Raw genomic sequence first — 18,066 nt, forward strand, 5'->3', positions numbered from 1 at the left:
TTCGTGGAGTAGAGATCATTTTTGTAAGACTGCTTAAAGGGGGCTTGTAAGTAGCCTTTTTTTAAAATTTCGGTCCCCAGACTGTCTGCAGTGGGCAGTGCCTTGTACAATTTCTAGGGACCGATGCAATAAAGTGCGCCCAGCCCAGCACACAGGTTAACGAGCGTCTGGATGCCTGTTTTGGACCCGTATCCATAACCCGCCAATGCAATAAGGGGATCAGCGTGCCCAAAACACCCATCCAAACTCACGCGTAGCTAAAAGCGCTCATGACATGTAAATTCCTTATAGATGAGGCTATTAGCTATTACACACTGCAATGCAATGCAAAAAAAAAAAAATCTCCGTGCGCCCGAGGCGCTCTTTTTAACCCATAAAGTTTTACGCCTGCCCTGGAGCAGGTGTAAAGTCTTCCCATAATTTAAAAACAAAAAAATCTGCTTTTCTGTGGTTCATTCTACTTAGTATCATAACATGCAAAAAAAAAAAAAAGTCTTGAAGTAAACAAAAAAAATTTCAGGGTGCACAATATACACCCACAATATACACGCTCTGGGCCGTGTATACTGTGTGTGCGTATTGTGCTACTAAATTAGCTGCTGCGGGATAAAACGGACACTCATACATTGAGCGTCTGCTCCCTAACCCACGCACAGCCATGTCTCCTGGGCGCTGGATGCCATGGACGTGCGCCAGGGACACACAGCTTATCCGTAATGCGTCCTTGTTAGTGCGACAGCTCGTTTTCTTATTGCATCGGGCGCCCAGGAGAGATGATTGTGCGCGCATTAAAAAAAAAAATAGTGCACCCGGTTTGGATGCATATTTTTAGCATGTCCATATTGCATCGGCCTGTTAGTGAAGAGCTCTGCTGCCTCCAGAGCCCACCCTCCCTGTACCCATTTATTCAGTTTGGATTCAGTATTGGGGCGCCATCTATTGGAATTATCATGAAAAAGTCTGGGAGCACTCAGCATGACCGGATAAACCCACTGCATGAATATGGGTGCTGGATAGTTGCTGTAATAGGCTACAAGAGGACTGAGTAGAAGGTCGTTTCTAGAGACTGGGCAGCTCGGTCTCCAGATATCAGTTAACCTAGGATCCTTCATACATTTTCTGCAAAATGGTTTTGACCTTGAATGGTTACAATAATTGCATCCCTGGGCTGCCCCATAAAATATGTCCAAGACCTCATTATGATCCCCACTGATAACAAGATTGAACTTCTTAGAAAACAGTGGTATTTAAAAAGGCATGGCAAATGCACCTTTAGGCCCTGTTGGGATAGCAACAGAGATGGAACTGCAGTAATCAAATCATGACTTGTGAAGCAGGGCTCATAACCAGTTTCACTCAATCCTATATTAAAGGAAGCAAAGTGGGCTGAAATGGAAAAGGCATCTTGCGCTCTCTCTCTCTCTCTTGGTTGGGACTCTGCCCACTGATGTTGGTGCTATTGGAGACTGAGTTTCTGGAAAATGCATAAAACATGGTCATTTCCATCTTGTCTTGTGCTGATTGTAATTAAAAGCTCTATTTACTTTTACGTTTGAACTAAGGATGCAGAGGTTTAAGTTTATATTTACTTTATTGTTTTTATTTGGGTCTTTTTTTTGGTTGATTTTAATTATGTCTTACCTTGTTGTTAAACATTGTAGTTTTATAATTATATTACTATTTGAATGCTTATTATATTGTATTTTTTGTTGTTGTACGTTGTTACTTGCTCTCTCTGGCAAGAGTAGATGTGAATAGGAATAAACAGTAACTCCTTGATTTTACAGATCAAAACTATTTTAAAAAGACCTCTTTCCTTTGTTTTAAATGAATGGGACTCCTATAATGAATTGAATTTTGGTTTGGATTGTCTTTCTGTGGGTAAACCTATAACCCAATAAGTGCCGCATAATCACAAACATTATGCAACAGAGAAGCATTAAATCCAAATAAACAAAGCACAGAGGCTGCTTTGAGGTCTTGGAGATCCAGCAATATTTTTCTGAGCTTAGCAGCACACTCCATTGATGTTCCACAGGGAAGCGTCACACGATATTCATTTTTCATTTATGTGGTGACAGAGAGGCTGTGGCACTTGAATACAAAGCGTCAAATATTTTGGCAAGGAAAGGGACCTGTCCCAAACTCGTTTGTTCTTTTGTGGACCCCCCGAAAGTGAGTTACCGTAAAGGGAAATTAGGTCTAAGATTTTCCCTACCCCCATCCCAAGTCAATAGATGAATTAGAAACATTAAGCATGTGGATAACTGGGCACCTCCTAGAACATCCTACCAAAGCAAACCAGAAATTAAAGGGGCAAACAGCCAAGGGTTCACGAGAAAAGCTAATTTCATAGTCCTTGCAGGCAGCAGAATAAGTCATGAAGAGCCTCTGTTTTTTAGCTTACTGGGGATTAAGCCCCTGGTGGGCTCTCTCCTCCTGGACCTCCCCATGCCAAGGGTTGCTAATTTCCAGCATATATTAGGATCTCTCAGCCGAGACCTTTAATACAATTGTTGCTCACCCCGATATCCCTGTACATCAGTAAGAATGATTAGGACCTTAAGAGAGTGTGCACACGATTTGAGAAAGAGCCACCTCTGTCTTCACTTATTTTTATTTTATTGATCCGGTTTTTATATATTAAGGAAATGAACACTGCCAGGAGGACTGGAGACGTTTGTACTCTCTCCTCAGTGATTTCAGCAAGGGTCTGGTCTTCTAGGAAAAGGGGTTGTGCTGTTGTTGGCATTACAGAGCTTAGCCGGCAGATCCCAAGCAGTCACCCTGGGCGGGCACCGTACTTTGCAACTGGCTGGAAATACTTGTAAATGCATAAGGCCTTCAGGATCCCTTTATATTTCCAAGCTCAAACTACTGCTTCTCCACAGTGACAGACTGAGGGTTTTTCCACCCCCCTGTAAGGTTAGATAATCTGTGGAACAGCCCCCCCGTTTCCTGTGGCAGCTCCTGGACAGGTACAGTGGCAAAAGTTTGAAAATTCTGAAGCAGATTGGTAAACATTTTCATTATAAATATTAACCTTGCTTGTATTTGTATAGTTTATTTTCATTCAGTGAGAAAAAAGGATCTCAAGTGATCAGTACAAGGAGAAAATCTCAGGAATGATAACAGGAAGTGGGGTTGGGGGTTGGTTCCAGGATCTGGAGATAACAGAGATAGAGATAGGGAGGTTTCAGGATCTGGAGGATCTGAATTGCTTGGGGAAGGGAGGGGGGTAAGGCAGGGAGGGACAAAGTGAGCATCCCTACCATGCTCTGGTCCTGCTCCCCCTTTCATTCCCTCTCTACCCTCCCACCCAGTGTGGCATACACACACACACACACAATCTCTGCCTACCCCAGTGTAGCGCGCGCACACACCATCTCTGCCTACCCCAGTGTAGCGCGCACACACATACCATCTCTGCCTATCCCAATGTGGCACACCCCCACACACATAGATACTCTCTCTGCCTACCCCAGTGTAGCGCACACACACACACACCATCTCTGCCTACCCCAGTGTAGCGCGCACACACACTCTACCTACCCCAGTATAGTGCACACACACACACTCTGCCTACCCCAATGTGGGCGCGCACACACACACCATCTCTGCCTATCCCAATGTGGCACACCCCCCACACACATAAGATACTCTCTTTGCCTACCCCAGTGTAGTGCGCACACATACCATCTCTGCCTATCCCAATGTGGCACACCCCCACACACATAGATACTCTCTCTGCCTACCCCAGTGTAGCGGGCACACACACACCATCTCTGCCTATCCCAATGTGGCACACCCCCCACACACATAGATACTCTCTCTGCCTACCCCAGTGTAGCCGCACACACCCCATCTCTGCCTACCCCAATGTGGCACACCCCCACACACATAAATACTCTCTCTGCCTACCCCAGTGTAGCGCGCACACACACTCTGCCTACCCCAGTGTAGCGCACACACACACACCATCTCTGCCTACCCCAATGTGGCACCCCCCCCCCCCCCCACACACACACACACATAGATACTCTCTCTGCCTACCCCAGTATAGTGCACACACACACACTCACACCATCTCTGCCTACCCCAATGTGGCACACCCCCACACACATAGATACTCTCTCTGCCTATCCCAGTGTGGCGAGCGAGCGAGCGTGCACACACACACACACCCTACCTACCCCGGCCTCTCTGATGCCTCCCTTACTCTGTTTGCTCCAGGCTGACCGCTTCCTCTGAATGACAGGAGGAGAAGGGCTGCATTAGGGGACCAGAGTAGCTTTTCTTTGCTTTGCTAGGGTCTCCTCCTTCTGATCCCTGTGAGTTGCTTGGGAGGGAAAAAGCTGGGTCAGGAAACAGAGGGTTGTTCTCTGCTGAGTGAGATTCAGCGCAACTGAGAGGCAGAACAGAAACGCCCAGAACAGATTTTGGTAATTGGGCGGGGTAGAAATTTTTATAAATAAATATTCGGCAGCCTGTTGCCCCCTAGATTTTAGCCCATGGTAGCCACAAGCCCAGTGTGCCTATTGGCAAATCCAGTCCTGCTTCTCCAGCTGAGCCTTGCTTTAGATATTTACATGCAAGCTGTTTGTCACAGTAGGGAATACAAACTGTGCTGTGAGATAAGAAGGACTCTGGGTGTGTGCAACAGGGCACAAAGGGCCAGAGAGAGATGAGCAGTGTGCTTTGTAATACATTCCAAACACGTATACATTTAACAAGCTCGCATTTCCCAGGCTTCTGGATCCAGCCGGCTGCCTTTCATTTGATTTTCTGCACAAATAACCTTCAAGGGAACACCGGCACTTGAAATAAGAGAAGTATTTATTTGTTCTTATATACATTTAAATAGAGCAAATTAGACAGCAGTTGTGCAATAACAGTAGATTGAATAATTCAGTGCAGAGCTAAAAAAAAAATTTAAAAAAATTATATATTGAATTCTGTACATGGGCTGATGATCCTCACAGAAGAGCTGCACTCATTGAGAGCCAAGGAAAGAATGCTGCCTGCCCTGCCATGAAGGAATCAGTCCAGTAATCCCTGACGCTCCTTCAATGGGCGCAAACAGGTGCGAAACAATGGTTCAAGGAATCTGGAGAAGGTGGCAATTAAGGGGCGACAGGGACAAATTGGATTTTGCTGAATGATCTGTGTTTTTCTACCTATTTTGAGGGTAATTTAATAACAGCTCGCTCAGGGTTAACAAAGTACTTTATACCCTGCAGACTTTAGCCCGAATTTTCAGAGGAGACCTATGTGCGCCACTCTTGCTTTGAAAATTCGCAGGTTGCCCCCTGAATGGGCGTAAACGTGTGTACTGGAAAGTTTCGCCTGCTCCCGAGCAGGCGAACCTTTCTGCGGACATCATGGCATGTGTTTTCAAAGATCAAATGTATGCATGCAAATGCATTCCCTGCCCAGAACACTCCCCGCACTTGCTAGTGCAGGCAAAAGCACACACACAAATCTGGTTTCACACATACTTTTTTCACACAATGCCACGTGCATGCATAACACAGGATTTAATGCGCGCCAGTCGTTTCAGAAATCAAGCCCTGAGAAGTCAGTGACAGCTTCACTTGCAAGCAGTGTGCTCTGAGGGCCGGATTTTAAATGCCCTGCGCGCGTAAATCCGGCCGGATTTACGTGCGCAGGGCCCTCGCGCGCCGGCATGCCTATTTTGCATAGGCTGCCAGTGCGTACAGAGCCCCGGGATGCACGTAAGTCCCGGGGCTTCGTTAAAGGGGCGTGTCAGGGGCGTGCCGTAAATAACGCAGCGTTTTGGGGGCGTGACGCGGTGTTTCGAGGGCAGGCCCGGGGGCGTGGTCGAGGCCTCCGGACCAGCCCCCGAGTCGGGTGATGGCGCGCCAGCAGCCCGCTGACGCACGCAGATTTACGTCTGCTTTCAGAAGGCGTAAATCTGCCAACAAAGGTAAGGGGGGGTTTAGATAGGGCCGGGGGGGGGGGGGGGTTAGGTAGGGGAAGGTGGGGGGAGGGAACAGGCAGCGAGCGCTGGGCTCAGTTCAGTTACTCACCTTGGAAATGTGTTCAGGTAGTGTGATTTGGTTTGATTAGGTACCAACATTTGATAATCAAGAGAGCAGTGAGTCACTCTGGCTGACTAACTGAAGTTAGACTGTTTGGATTTCCCAACCTCCCACCCCTTGCCCATCCTTTAATTTATAGGCAGGTGCCACTTTCACAAAAAAAACCCAACAACAACAAAAACTTTATTGAGAGTTTGTAGGCCACTACTAGACATATAGTGAATTCATTAATATATTTAAAGGACATTAATTAGACACATTCCTACTCCCATAGCAACCTAAAACTTAACTAGGAACTGAACACAATTGAGATGAAGGCAGCAGCCCAGCAGCAAGAGGGGGGCTTCCCAGTCTTTTGCATCGAGTGTTACATGTATGACTTTTTTCCCGCCGGTGAGAAGTTGTACATGTGCATGCAATGCAAAGAGCTCCTGGCTCTCAGAGAACGAGTCCGATCTCTAGAGGCTAGAGTGGCAGACCTGGAGGAGCTGAGGCAGGCAGAGAGGTTGAGACCTTCAGGGACATGGTAGCCAAGTCCCAACTTCAGACTGGCAGCCCTGGTGCTGCCTTGGAGGAAGAAGGTCTCATGATTGGAGAGCATCAACCGGGTGCAGCAGGAAAGGATCCTGTAGCAAGGACCTGCTCTCTAGGTGATGCATTGTCCTTTCGCACTGAGGATATCTCCCCAAGGCCTACTGCCCAGGAGGGAAGGGTTAGGTCGGCCGTCATAGTTGGTGATTTGATTATTAGGAATTCTAGACAGCTGGGTGGCTGGTGGGTGTGAGGATCGTCTGGTAACATGCCTGCCTGGTGAGAAGGTGGCGGACCTCACACGTCACCTAGATAGGATTTTAGACAGTGCTGGGGAGGAGCCGGCTGTCGTGGTACATGTGGGCACCAACGACATAGGAAAATGTGGGAGGGAGGTTCTGGTAGCCAAATTTAGGCTCTTAGGTAGAAAGCTTAAATCCAAAACCTCCAGGGTAGCATTCTCTGAAATGCTCCCTGTTCCACGCACAGGTCACCAGAGGCAGGCAGAGCTCCGGAGTCTCAATGCGTGGATGAGACGATGGTGCAAGGAAGAGGAATTCAGTTTTGTTAGGAACTGGGGAACCTTTTGGGGAAGGGGGAGTCTCTTCCGAAGGGATGGGCTCCACCTTAACCAGGGTGGAACCAGACTGCTGGCGCTAACCTTTAAAAAGGAGATAGAGCAGCTTTTAAACTAGAACAAAGGGGAAAGCCGACAGTCACTCAGCAGCACATGGTTCGGAGAGGGGTATCTTCAAAGGATACTAATGATGCATTAGAATTAGGGCATCCCGACAGTGAGGTTCTTATAATTAGAAAAGTAGTCCAAGTGCCTGCAACTAAAAACTCATCTGAGCTAAAAAATTCTAATTTATCCATATCAATTAAAAAGCAGAATGAAAATACAAACAAAAAACAAACTTTGAAATATTTGTATGCTAATGCCAATCTTTATGGGTAGAAATCCCTTGTGTGTCGGGGAAGACTATAGTGATAGGAGTATACTACCGTCCACCTGGTCAAGATGGTGAGTCGGACAGTGAAATGCTAAGAGAAATTAGGGAAGCTAACCAAATTGGTAGTGTGGTAATAATGGGAGACTTCAACTACCCCAATATTGACTGGGTAAATGTATCATCATGACACGCTAGAGATAACGTTCCTGGATGGAATAAATGATAGCTTTATGGAGCAATTGATTCAGGAACCCATGAGAAAGGGAGCAATTTTAGATCTAATTCTCAGTGGAGCACAGGATTTGGTGAGAGAGGTAATGGTGGTGGGGCCGCTTGGCAATAGTGATCATAATATGATCAAATTTGAATTAATGACTGGAAGAGGAACAGTATGCAAATCCATGGCTCTCGTGCAAAACTTTCAAAAGGGAAACTTTGATAAAATGAGAAAAATTGTTAGAAAAAAACTGAAAGGAGCAGCTACAAAAGTAAAAAGTGTGCAAGAGACGTGGTCATTGTTAAAAAATACCATTCTAGAAGCACAGTCTAGATGTATTCCACACATTAAGAAAGGTGGAAAGAAGGCAAAACGATTACCGGCATGGTTGATAGGGGAGGTGAAAGAAGCTATTTTAGCCATCAGATCTTCATTCAAAAATTGGAAGAAGGATCTAACAGAAGAAAATAGGATAATGCATAAACACTGGCAAGTTAAATGTAAGACATTGATAAGACAGGATAAGAGAGAATTTGAAAAGGAGTTAGCCGTAGAGGCAAAAACTCACAGTAAAAACTTTTAAAAATATATCCGAAGCAGAAAGCCTGTGAGGGAGTCAGTTGGACCGTTAGATGATCAAGGGGTTAAAGGGGCACTTAGAGAAGATAAGGCCATCACGGAAAGATTAAATGATTTCTTTGCTTCGGTGTTTACTGAAGGGGATGTTGGGGAGGTACCCGTACTGGAGAAGGTTTTCATGGGTAATGATTCAGATGGACTGAATTAAATCACGGTGAACCTAGAAGATGTGGTAGACCTGATTGACAAACTGAAGAGTAGTAAATCACCTGGACTGGATGGTATACACCCCAGAGTTCTGAAGGAACTAAAAAATGAAATTTCAGACATATTAGTAAAGATTTGTAACCTATCATTAAAATCATCCATTGTACCTGAAGACTAGAGGATAGCTAGTGTAACCCCAATATTTAAAAAGGGCTCCAGTGGCCATCCAGGAAACTACAGACCGGTTAGCCTGACTTCAGTGCCAGGAAAAATAGTGGAAAGTGTTCTAAACATCAAAATCACAGAACATATAGAAAGACATGGTTTAATGGAACAAAGTCAGCATGGCTTTACCCAAGGCAAATCTTGCCTCACAAATCTGCTTCACTTTTTTGAAGCAGTTAATAAACATTTGGATAAAGGTGAACCAGTAGATGTAGTATACTTGGATTTTCAGAAGGCGTTTGACAAAGTTCCTCATGAGAGGCTTCTAGGAAAAGTAAAAAGTCATGGGATAGGTGGCGATGTCCTTTTGTGGATTGCAAACTGGCTAAAAGTCAGGAAACAGAGAGTAGGATTAAATGGACAATTTTCTCAGTGGAAGGGAGTGGGCAGTGGAGTGCCTCAGGGATCTGTATTGGGACCCTTACTTTTCAATATATTTATAAATGATCTGGAAAGAAATACGACGAGTGAGATAATCAAATTTGCAGATGATACAAAATTGTTCAGAGTAGTTAAATCACAAGCAGATTGTGATAAATTACAGGAAGACCTTATGAGACTGGAAAATTGGGCATCAAAATGGCAGATGAAATTTAATATGGATAAGTGCAAGGTGATGCATATAGGGAAAAATAACCCATGCTATAGTTACACAATGTTAGGTTCCATATTAGGTGCTACAACCCAAGAAAGAGATCTAGGCGTCATAGTGGATAATACATTGAAATCGTCGGTTCAGTGTGCTACGGCAGTCAAAAAAGCAAACAGAATGTTGGGAATTATTAGAAAGGGAATGTTGAATAAAACGGAAAATGTCATAATGCCTCTGTATCGCTCCATTGTGAGACCGCACCTTGAGTACTGTGCACAATTCTGGTCGCCGCATCTAAAAAAGATATAATTGCGATGGAGAAGGCACAGAGAAGGGCAACCAAAATGATAAAGGGAATGGAACAGCTCCCCTATGAGGAAAGACTAAAGAGGTTAGGACTTTTCAGCTTGGAGAAGAGACGGCTGAGGGGGGATATGATAGAGGTGTTTAAAATCATGAGAGGTCTAGAACGGGTAGATGTGAATCGGTTATTTACTCTTTCGGATAATAGAAAGCCTAGGGGGCACTCCATGAAGTTAGCATGTGGCACATTTAAAACTAATCGGAGAAAGTTCTTATTTACTCAACGCACAATTAAACTCTAGAATTTGTTACCAGAGGATGTGGTTAGTACAGTTAGTATAGCTGTGTTTAAAAAAGGATTGGATAAGTTCTTGGAGGAGAAGTCCATTACCTGCTATTAATTAAGTTGACTTAGAAAATAGCCACTGCTATTACTAGCAACGGTAACATGGAATAGACTTAGTATTTGGGTACTTGCCAGGTTCTTATGGCCTGGATTGGCCACTGTTGGAAACAGGATGCTGGGCTTGATGGACCCTTAGAGTCTGACCCAGTATGGCATGTTCTTATGATCTTATGTTCTTATTGTATTAAGAGCATTTCCCTTCATAAATTTGACTGGTAGTAGTTGATACTGTGCATGTTAGAGAAAAAGCAGCCGATATGGGAACACCATTAGGACTTTATACCTCCATGTTGTTCTGTGAAAGAGCAGCTTGCACAAGGTAATGCACTACGTACAACATGAGATCTCTTGCACGACCCATTCGCTTCCATCACAGAGAAAGGTAAAGGACGCTGGAAATCAATGGAAGAACAGTAATGCCCATTCTTACTTCTTTCTGCAGCTCTCAAGCTCATCTTCATTTATTTTTAGAAACCTCAGCTGACATTTAGCCGACACTTTTAAAAGCAGTGTTTCACCATCACCCACTAAAAGCCAACATGGACTGTCAGGGGTGTGCAATACGAGGGGAGCGTTTCCACCATCTCCTTCTTTTGAACCTTGTGGCAAGCACCGGGATCTCAGAACTGAGGTGATCAAGGCAAATACACCTTGCCAGAGGTGCGTGAAGCCCAGACCTATTAGGACCTAACATACGACTGAACAAGGCTTGACAGATCTTGCCTCTTACATAAATGTGTGCTGGTGAGGCTGGGGCAATGCGTGATGTCAGCTTGCTGGCCAAGTCAGAGACTATAGGGCATCAGCCCAGGAGTGGGCACAGAGCACCAGCTTGGGAGGCGGAGGGCCGAGCTGTCTTCTTGTCCTGTGCAAGCAATTTTTAACTCATTGGTCCGGGAGCGAAAGGCAGAAAAGGAGTGCAGTAAGAGGACTGTACAAAGCTCTTCCAAAACCTTCATTCATTTTACAGGAAAGAGAAAGAACGGTGAAGATTTTTCAGGGAAGCGCCTGCTGCTTCGCAGTGTCCCAGATCAAGGGCTCTCTGCGCTCTGGGGCCCATGGGAATCTGGTCTCTCTCATGGACAGAGGGAATGCTTCGTGCTCACGCACATCATTTTCCCATTCAAACAGGTCTTGGTCTGGAATGGGCATCTGTCTTCACAGCTGTTTAAAAAAAAAAAAATAAGATTAAACAAAATTTCCCTCCTTAAACAGCCTTTCTCATTAGCTCAGAGTGTAATTGCCCATTGTATGGAAGGAGCAGCAACACATCAGTGAAATGAAACCAAGATAATTTTCCATTTTTCAAGATGTGATGCAATAGACTGTCCCACACACACACACACACCAGGAGAGCCATTTTGTTTATTAGTGATGTCACTGATGATATACAACACGGCCCATGTCAGTAATAATGCCAATGATACTAGGGGGGTGTGTTGCAAACATTTTATTAGTGATGTCATCGATGACACAGTATGGCTCATGTCATTATAATGTCAGTGATTCTAGGGGTAATGCGCTGGAAACATTTTATTAGTGATATCAATGACATACAGCATGGCTCATGCCTGTATAATACCAGTGATACTAGGGGTAAGCGCTGGAAAAAGTTGTTACATTTTGTTTTGCGTCATTTATCCAAAACAAAAACCAAAAAATCCCCCCCCCCACTTAAAAACAAAAGGAAACGCCATCCCTTCCTCCTCCCCCAGACCTCCACCCACCCCTCCAACCCCCTTCTTACCTCATCTGTGATCTTTGCATGAGCAGAAGGGATCCCTGGTCGCTTCTGCCCCACAGTTTCTGGTTTTCAAAGTAGCTGCCTGTGCTCTTATGCTGTTCCATTTGTGGAATGTACAGGACGATACTGGCCTCAGGTTGACCGGCGGCCATTTTGAAAACCAGAAGCTGAGGGGCAAGAGCGACCGGGTATCCCTCCTGCCCCTGGAAGACCAGTGGATGGATTAAGGTGGGGTTGAAGGGGTCTGGCAGGCCAAGGTGGGGGTCCTTTCATTTTTAACTATGTATGTTATAATGTTTTGCAGGTTTAGCGGGCGGGAGGAAAATACTTAACTGGGAGACTGGTTTTATATATTTTTTTTAAGGTGGCAATTTCAAGAAACAAAACAAAATGTTTGTTTTTCTTTTGTTTTGAACAGCAGTGTTTTACTTCAGATGATTTATAATGGTGCACATTCAAAAGAAATCATAAGAAGAATGAGACAGAAGGTGCTGGTCCAGCCATGCATATGGAGAGAGGAGCTGCACATCGTTCATGACTACATTTCTCTGCTGAAAAATAATTACACTGTATGCTAATTCCAAGACTATTTGACACTCTTGGCTGGTGTTAGAATATCAACCTCTATACTTACAAAACATACCTTGTGCCCGTGCAATAGAAGGACAAAACCAGTAATAACCTAATAATCTAGAGAAGACAAATACGATGACATCATTCATCATGGTTTTGATACAAGAACGTCTTACATTTTTGTTTTTCTTGATCTTTCTGCCACCTTTGACACCATAAATCATCAAATCCTGCTAACTCATCTTTCTAACCTAGGAATATCTGGAAAGTATATAGTTGGTTTCAATCAGTCATAAAAAAAAAGATTTCAACACATTTTCATCAATCAAACCTCTTCTATTCTTTTTCTCTAAACACAGGTGTTCCACAAGGGTCCGCATTATCGGCTGCTTTATTCAACATATATCTCACACCCATTTGTCAGTTATTGTCCACTCGAGGCATAACATACAGGATATATACCGATGATATTCAGTTCTACTTCCCCACTGTTAAAAAATGGTTGTCACTGAAATACTGATACTAGGAAGCCCTCAATTTGATAATATCCCCACTTCTATTCACATGGATAATTCTACCATCAACATTGTGAAACAAGTCCATAAGCTTGGTATTATAATTGATCCAAAATCAGACTTAAATGAACACATTAAAGCATTACTCAAAACATCCTATTACAAACTATGTCTTCTCAAACACATAAAATCACTACTTGACCTGGACCCACTTCCATACAATACTCCAATCACTAATTCTGTCCAGCCTGGATTATTGTAATTCACTATATCTAGGCCTCCCTCAATCTACCATCTGGCCACTTCAACTTCTACAAAATTCTGCAGTTTGTCTTCTTTCCAACAGCAGGCTCTATGATCATATATCCCCAGTACTTCATCGACAACATTGGCTTCCTGTTAAACGGCGCATTCAATACAAATCCTTGATTATTCACAGTCTGATTTACAACAATAATTCCACCTGGTTATCCGCAACACTACACGCGTATACCCCTTGTATGAACCTCAGATCAAAAAATAAACTTCTTTTGCAAATTCCATCACCAAGAACAACAAGATTAACCATAACGAGAGAAAGAGCATTCTCAACTGCTGGTCCCATTCTTTGGAATACTTTACCCCTTGACATAAGACTAATTTCTGACAAAAAAAAAAGACTTCAAAAAAGCTCTTAAGCACTATTTCTTTCTACAGGCCTTCCCAAAATTGTGCACTCCCTGATTACCTCATTCAGTCACTCTCATTTCTGATCTTCATATGGTTTGATTTTACCCTTATTTATACCTGCTTTCCCAAATTATTGTATCATTTCTTTTCATTTTAATATTTATGTTGTCAAAATTCCATCTTGATTTTATGCTATTCTGTATGTTTTATTTGTAACCCGCCCCAAACTTTGGAGGGTGTGGGAAATAAATACTTCAAAATAAATAAAATAAATACAAATGAAGCTCACAGATAAGATTACAGAGGTGACACTCTACACAGTGAAGAACTTCCAAAAGCTATTTACCTGGGTAAAATCAACTGAAAAGTGCCCGCTCTCTATGCGAATTGTTCCAGAACGTGCCTACTGTTACCCATATTTCTGTGGAGGCATTCCCAGAGCAGGGATAGATTGGGGGGAGGCAACAACACGCCTACTTTTGCATCTTCCAAAAATTATGTGCCTTATTTTGGCTGGGGGAAGTATCTACAGAAAAAGAAAGTGACAATCTCTGCGAGGGAACTTTTCCTTTGAACCCTGACGCACAGCCTGGAAAGACGGACCTGCAGGTGTCGGGGTGAAATATCTTCTCTTTGTGGAAGCAGCTGTCCAGAGTCTCCCGGCACTCACAGGTGCAGTTCTCCGGGTTCAGGACGTGGTTCCTGGGACAGGCGCGCCTACAAACGCACTCGCAGGAGTCTTCCACAAACTCCATGTAGGCTCCGCAAATGGCCAGTTCTGCAAGATAAGACAGAAGGGGAAGGGGGTCAAGCGTAAAGTTACAAAAAAAACAAAACAAAACATTCTGCAGAAATAAATTCTGTGCTCTTGAAAGGAGATTAGGAATCATTAGAAGGAGAGGAGACTAGGGCTCTTGTTTAAATGCAGATGTATGTATTTGCATTATCCTGTGTTTATGATTTGCTGGGTTTGTGTGTTAGTCATTCTGTCCGTCATGCCAAAAAAACCCCAAACCCAGCTATTTACTGATACCAGGGCCTCCAAATGGGTTTGCTTTGTGCAGAGCAGGCTGGAAAGGACTTCAGTCTCTCAAATGCACTCCTAATGCTCTTTGTAATACTTGCCTTGGGCCAAAGAGAGCCTCCTTCTGGAGCTCATGAGATGTGCACAGGCAACGTATCAAGGCGCGCGTGGAAGCCCTTTTTAATCAGACCGCTGGCGACCAACACAACTGGGCCGATTTCAGGCTTCTTTCTGCCGTATTTTCTGGTACCCGAGGATCTTCTCTCTTTCTCCATACGTCAGGCAGAACAGTCGTGTGAAACAAACGCTTCTATTAGCCACGCTGTCCTCGTGTTTTTCTCCTTTACCGTTGCCCTTTGGCATTCTTGCGGCTGGGTGGGAGGGAAGGGACGGGGAGGGGGGCAGGCTGAGGTTTTAGTTTTTAAAACCGCGTGACAGGGGGCCTCTCTGCTGCACATTGAGAGGGGGGGGGTGGGGAGAGGATGGGCCGACAGGGCCTTTATGTGATATTTTTTGGGGGGGAGAGAGAGGGAGGGGATTGTCTCGCTGGCCCCTTGATTTGATAGTTTTTGATTTCATAAGACATAAGTAGCACTTTATCTGGCCACACAAGGCTGGATAACTAAAAACCTACCCCGCTCGTTTCAAATATAGTCGGTTAGGTTTTTTTTGTTATCTGGTTACACGTAGGCCTTTTCTCCTGCTGAATATAACTGCCCTTCTGAATATGGACCTAAATATTTGTATTGATCCATTATTTTATTTATTTTTTAAAACGCATATCCTGCACCATCGATACTACTAGGCGGGTCAAGTGTGCGAATCCATTACTTATGTACTCAATGCCTTGTTTCTCTACATAATTCACCTCGAGCCTCCTTTAGTAAAAGGCACGCTAGCAAATGCTTACAAACGGTCAGTTATTACCTTCCCTTCGTCTGTTCATAGGATACTCCCTCTCTGCCAGGCACTCACATCTTCTGCTATCCCATATCCAGCCAATGGGGCAATGTTTATTGGCACGTGGGCAACTGGAATGAGAAAAAAAAATTCAGTTTAAAAAAAATATATATATATTACACTCACAACAAAGCCTTCACCCCCCACAGTGCGGGTTCCAGGCAAACAAAAAGCTGACACAGCCGAAAAGAGATGGAAACCACATACGAATATTACAAAGAAAACCATCTCGCCTACAAACTGTTCCAAAGCCATATTGATCTACGTCTGGCAATCACAAAAGAAACAGAGATGCTACAACAGGTAGATCAATATTTTGGCACCTTGCCTGTGTCATGCTTCAGGGTTACGAAACGCTGAGATTTAGTTTTATGTTTGTAAAAAGAACATTCCTGTTCCTAAAGAGACATTGCCTTTTGTTGATTTAGCCATCGTGCCAAGCCTAGCAGCTGTGGAGAAAAGCAAAACAGACTTACTTACAAAAGTCCGATATTTAGAAACAAAGTAAAGTCCTCATTACGTTGTAAAATCTCTCTCTATATATATATATTAAATAGTTGAAGACACATAGGATGAGAAGGCTGCAGATGCTGAATGCGCACTGCTGTGATTGGACGCCCTCTGCTGGGTAGACAGAGGTAGCTGGGAGAACAAGAGTGACAGGAAATTTGCATAAAATGCTACCTTTAGGAATTCTGGACAACTGAAATTGCATTTTATCAAGAATATTTCAAGTTCTGTTTTCCTCCAAATGTTCGTTTTGCACTTGCATGAGCCTCACACATGCAAACGTTTTGTCTAGCTGCTCTGAAACTTGTTGTTAATTTGGCCCTGTGCTGAGTTACCCCACTTGTTAAATTCAAATTTGAGATGACAAATGTTAAGATAATTGTTTTGTTTATATGATTCATGGTTTTCTTTCCTTTCTAGTTTCCCTTTGAGTCACTCCTAACACCTTCTTACAGCATCAATTTTTTTGGACTGGATCAAAGCAACTGTAGATAGGAGTGAGGCAGTGAGAAAAAGTGAAAACATTAGTTCTCCTAGCTTTTCAATAAAACCAGAGATTAAGAAAGCATATATTATATACTGAATACCTCAGGTTAAAGTGTAAAACTATTATTTTGGTTAAGATGCAATACTGATTTACTTTAAAACTTTCAGCCCTTCTTTCTCTGCTCCCAGTTTTATCATCGCACTGATTTAGAATGCAATGAGCCTTGATTAGCCAAATGCAACAGAGATGCCGCATGCTACGATGAACACAACTTTGTCAAGTACTAGACTTGCAGCAAACTCAGCACTGACCGGCTCTGAAATTCAGAACATCCTCCTCCCATATATTTCACGAGTCGTTAAAAACAGCAGCAATATGGAATATGGCAGCAGATAAGGCCTATTAGGGTCCATTCTAGTCTGCCCAGTTTCATGCTTGCTGCAATAACATAGATCCCAGCTGATTTTTAGCTTTTCTTTCACATACAAATGTTTCAGTTCAGTCAGCAGTTAGAACAAATAACATCTTTAATATGACTTATTTATTATTTTGTTTTCCTGAAGCAAAATAAGTATTTGAAATGTTTGAAGGCTTATAGCTCTTCCCACTCCTGTTAGATCAAACACCAGCACAATCCTCCTTCCCTGGATGCTGTCTGAGTTCCTACCCCATTTACTCCAGGATGTCACCATGGAATACATTTCAGTCTCATCCAAGGATAAGTTACATGAAAACAGGCCTGTAAAATCGGGGTGCCACTGGGCCAGCACCATCCTGATGGGTTACGAATGCCACATGGGAGACAGATATAAATATATGCAAAGAGATGCCAGACACGGTCTTCAAAAATTATGCAGAATTTGAATTACTGTCCAAGTACAGTTGAGGGAAAACCGAGGCATAACTAAACTGCTGAAGGTGAGACACAGAGAAAACAGGAGAAAGACCAGTAATTCAGCTCAAGAGCTCCAGTAACTTTCTTTTCTACCGTGGCTCTGCTCTGCGCTACCCAGTTCTCCAGGCCACCTCTTAAAAAAAAAAAAAGGCACCTTGGGACTCGTCTAGAACCGTGAACAGTATGGCCTTGTTCTAAGCAAAAAGGCAGTCACAAGACTGTGCCTTACCCATCCTCTCCTGGGAACAAGGCGGATCTTCGGATGATGGAGTACGGGTGGCGCAGGATGCTCGGCAGGCATTTACAGCTTGTGTGATTGGCAAACCTGTGGCTGACGGCTACTGGCGCATGCGTCAAAGGAACCAAAATCTCAAAAAGCTGCGGGGGGAAGAAAGGTTTTTCATCAGTATCCACTCTGAAAAGCAAATCAAGTTTAGCCAAGATGGCCAACTGCAAACCTCCAAGGTTAGCCAGCCGGGACTCAGGGAGATGAAAGCACTGTTGGGCATTAGAGACTAACACAGTTCTGAAGTTGTCTCAGTTAATCGTGGTAAATTCTCACACTTTGGAGATTGCTTAGATATGCAGACTTTGCTAATGCCATCGTCGATGTG

The 18,066-nt window shown here is 43.8% G+C and overlaps 1 protein-coding gene across 2 annotated transcripts in view; it reads right to left on the reverse strand.

Moving 5' to 3' along the window:
• Positions 1-10,134: 10,134 nt before the first annotated feature.
• VEGFD (vascular endothelial growth factor D) overlaps positions 10,135-18,066 on the reverse strand; it is a 47,661-nt gene continuing 39,729 nt past the window's right edge. For both annotated transcript variants that reach the window (XM_029603209.1, XM_029603208.1), the window contains exons 4-7: positions 17,682-17,830; positions 15,528-15,631; positions 14,180-14,354; positions 10,135-11,239 (exon numbers count right to left, since the gene is read on the reverse strand). In XM_029603209.1, the coding sequence (XP_029459069.1) occupies positions 11,152-11,239; positions 14,180-14,354; positions 15,528-15,631; positions 17,682-17,830 (516 nt within the window). In that variant the 3' untranslated portion in view covers positions 10,135-11,151. The remainder of the gene's footprint in view (positions 11,240-14,179; positions 14,355-15,527; positions 15,632-17,681; positions 17,831-18,066) is intronic.

This window comes from Rhinatrema bivittatum, chromosome 5 (assembly GCF_901001135.1).
Source record: "Rhinatrema bivittatum chromosome 5, aRhiBiv1.1, whole genome shotgun sequence".
NCBI classification, from domain to species: Eukaryota; Metazoa; Chordata; class Amphibia; order Gymnophiona; family Rhinatrematidae; genus Rhinatrema; species Rhinatrema bivittatum.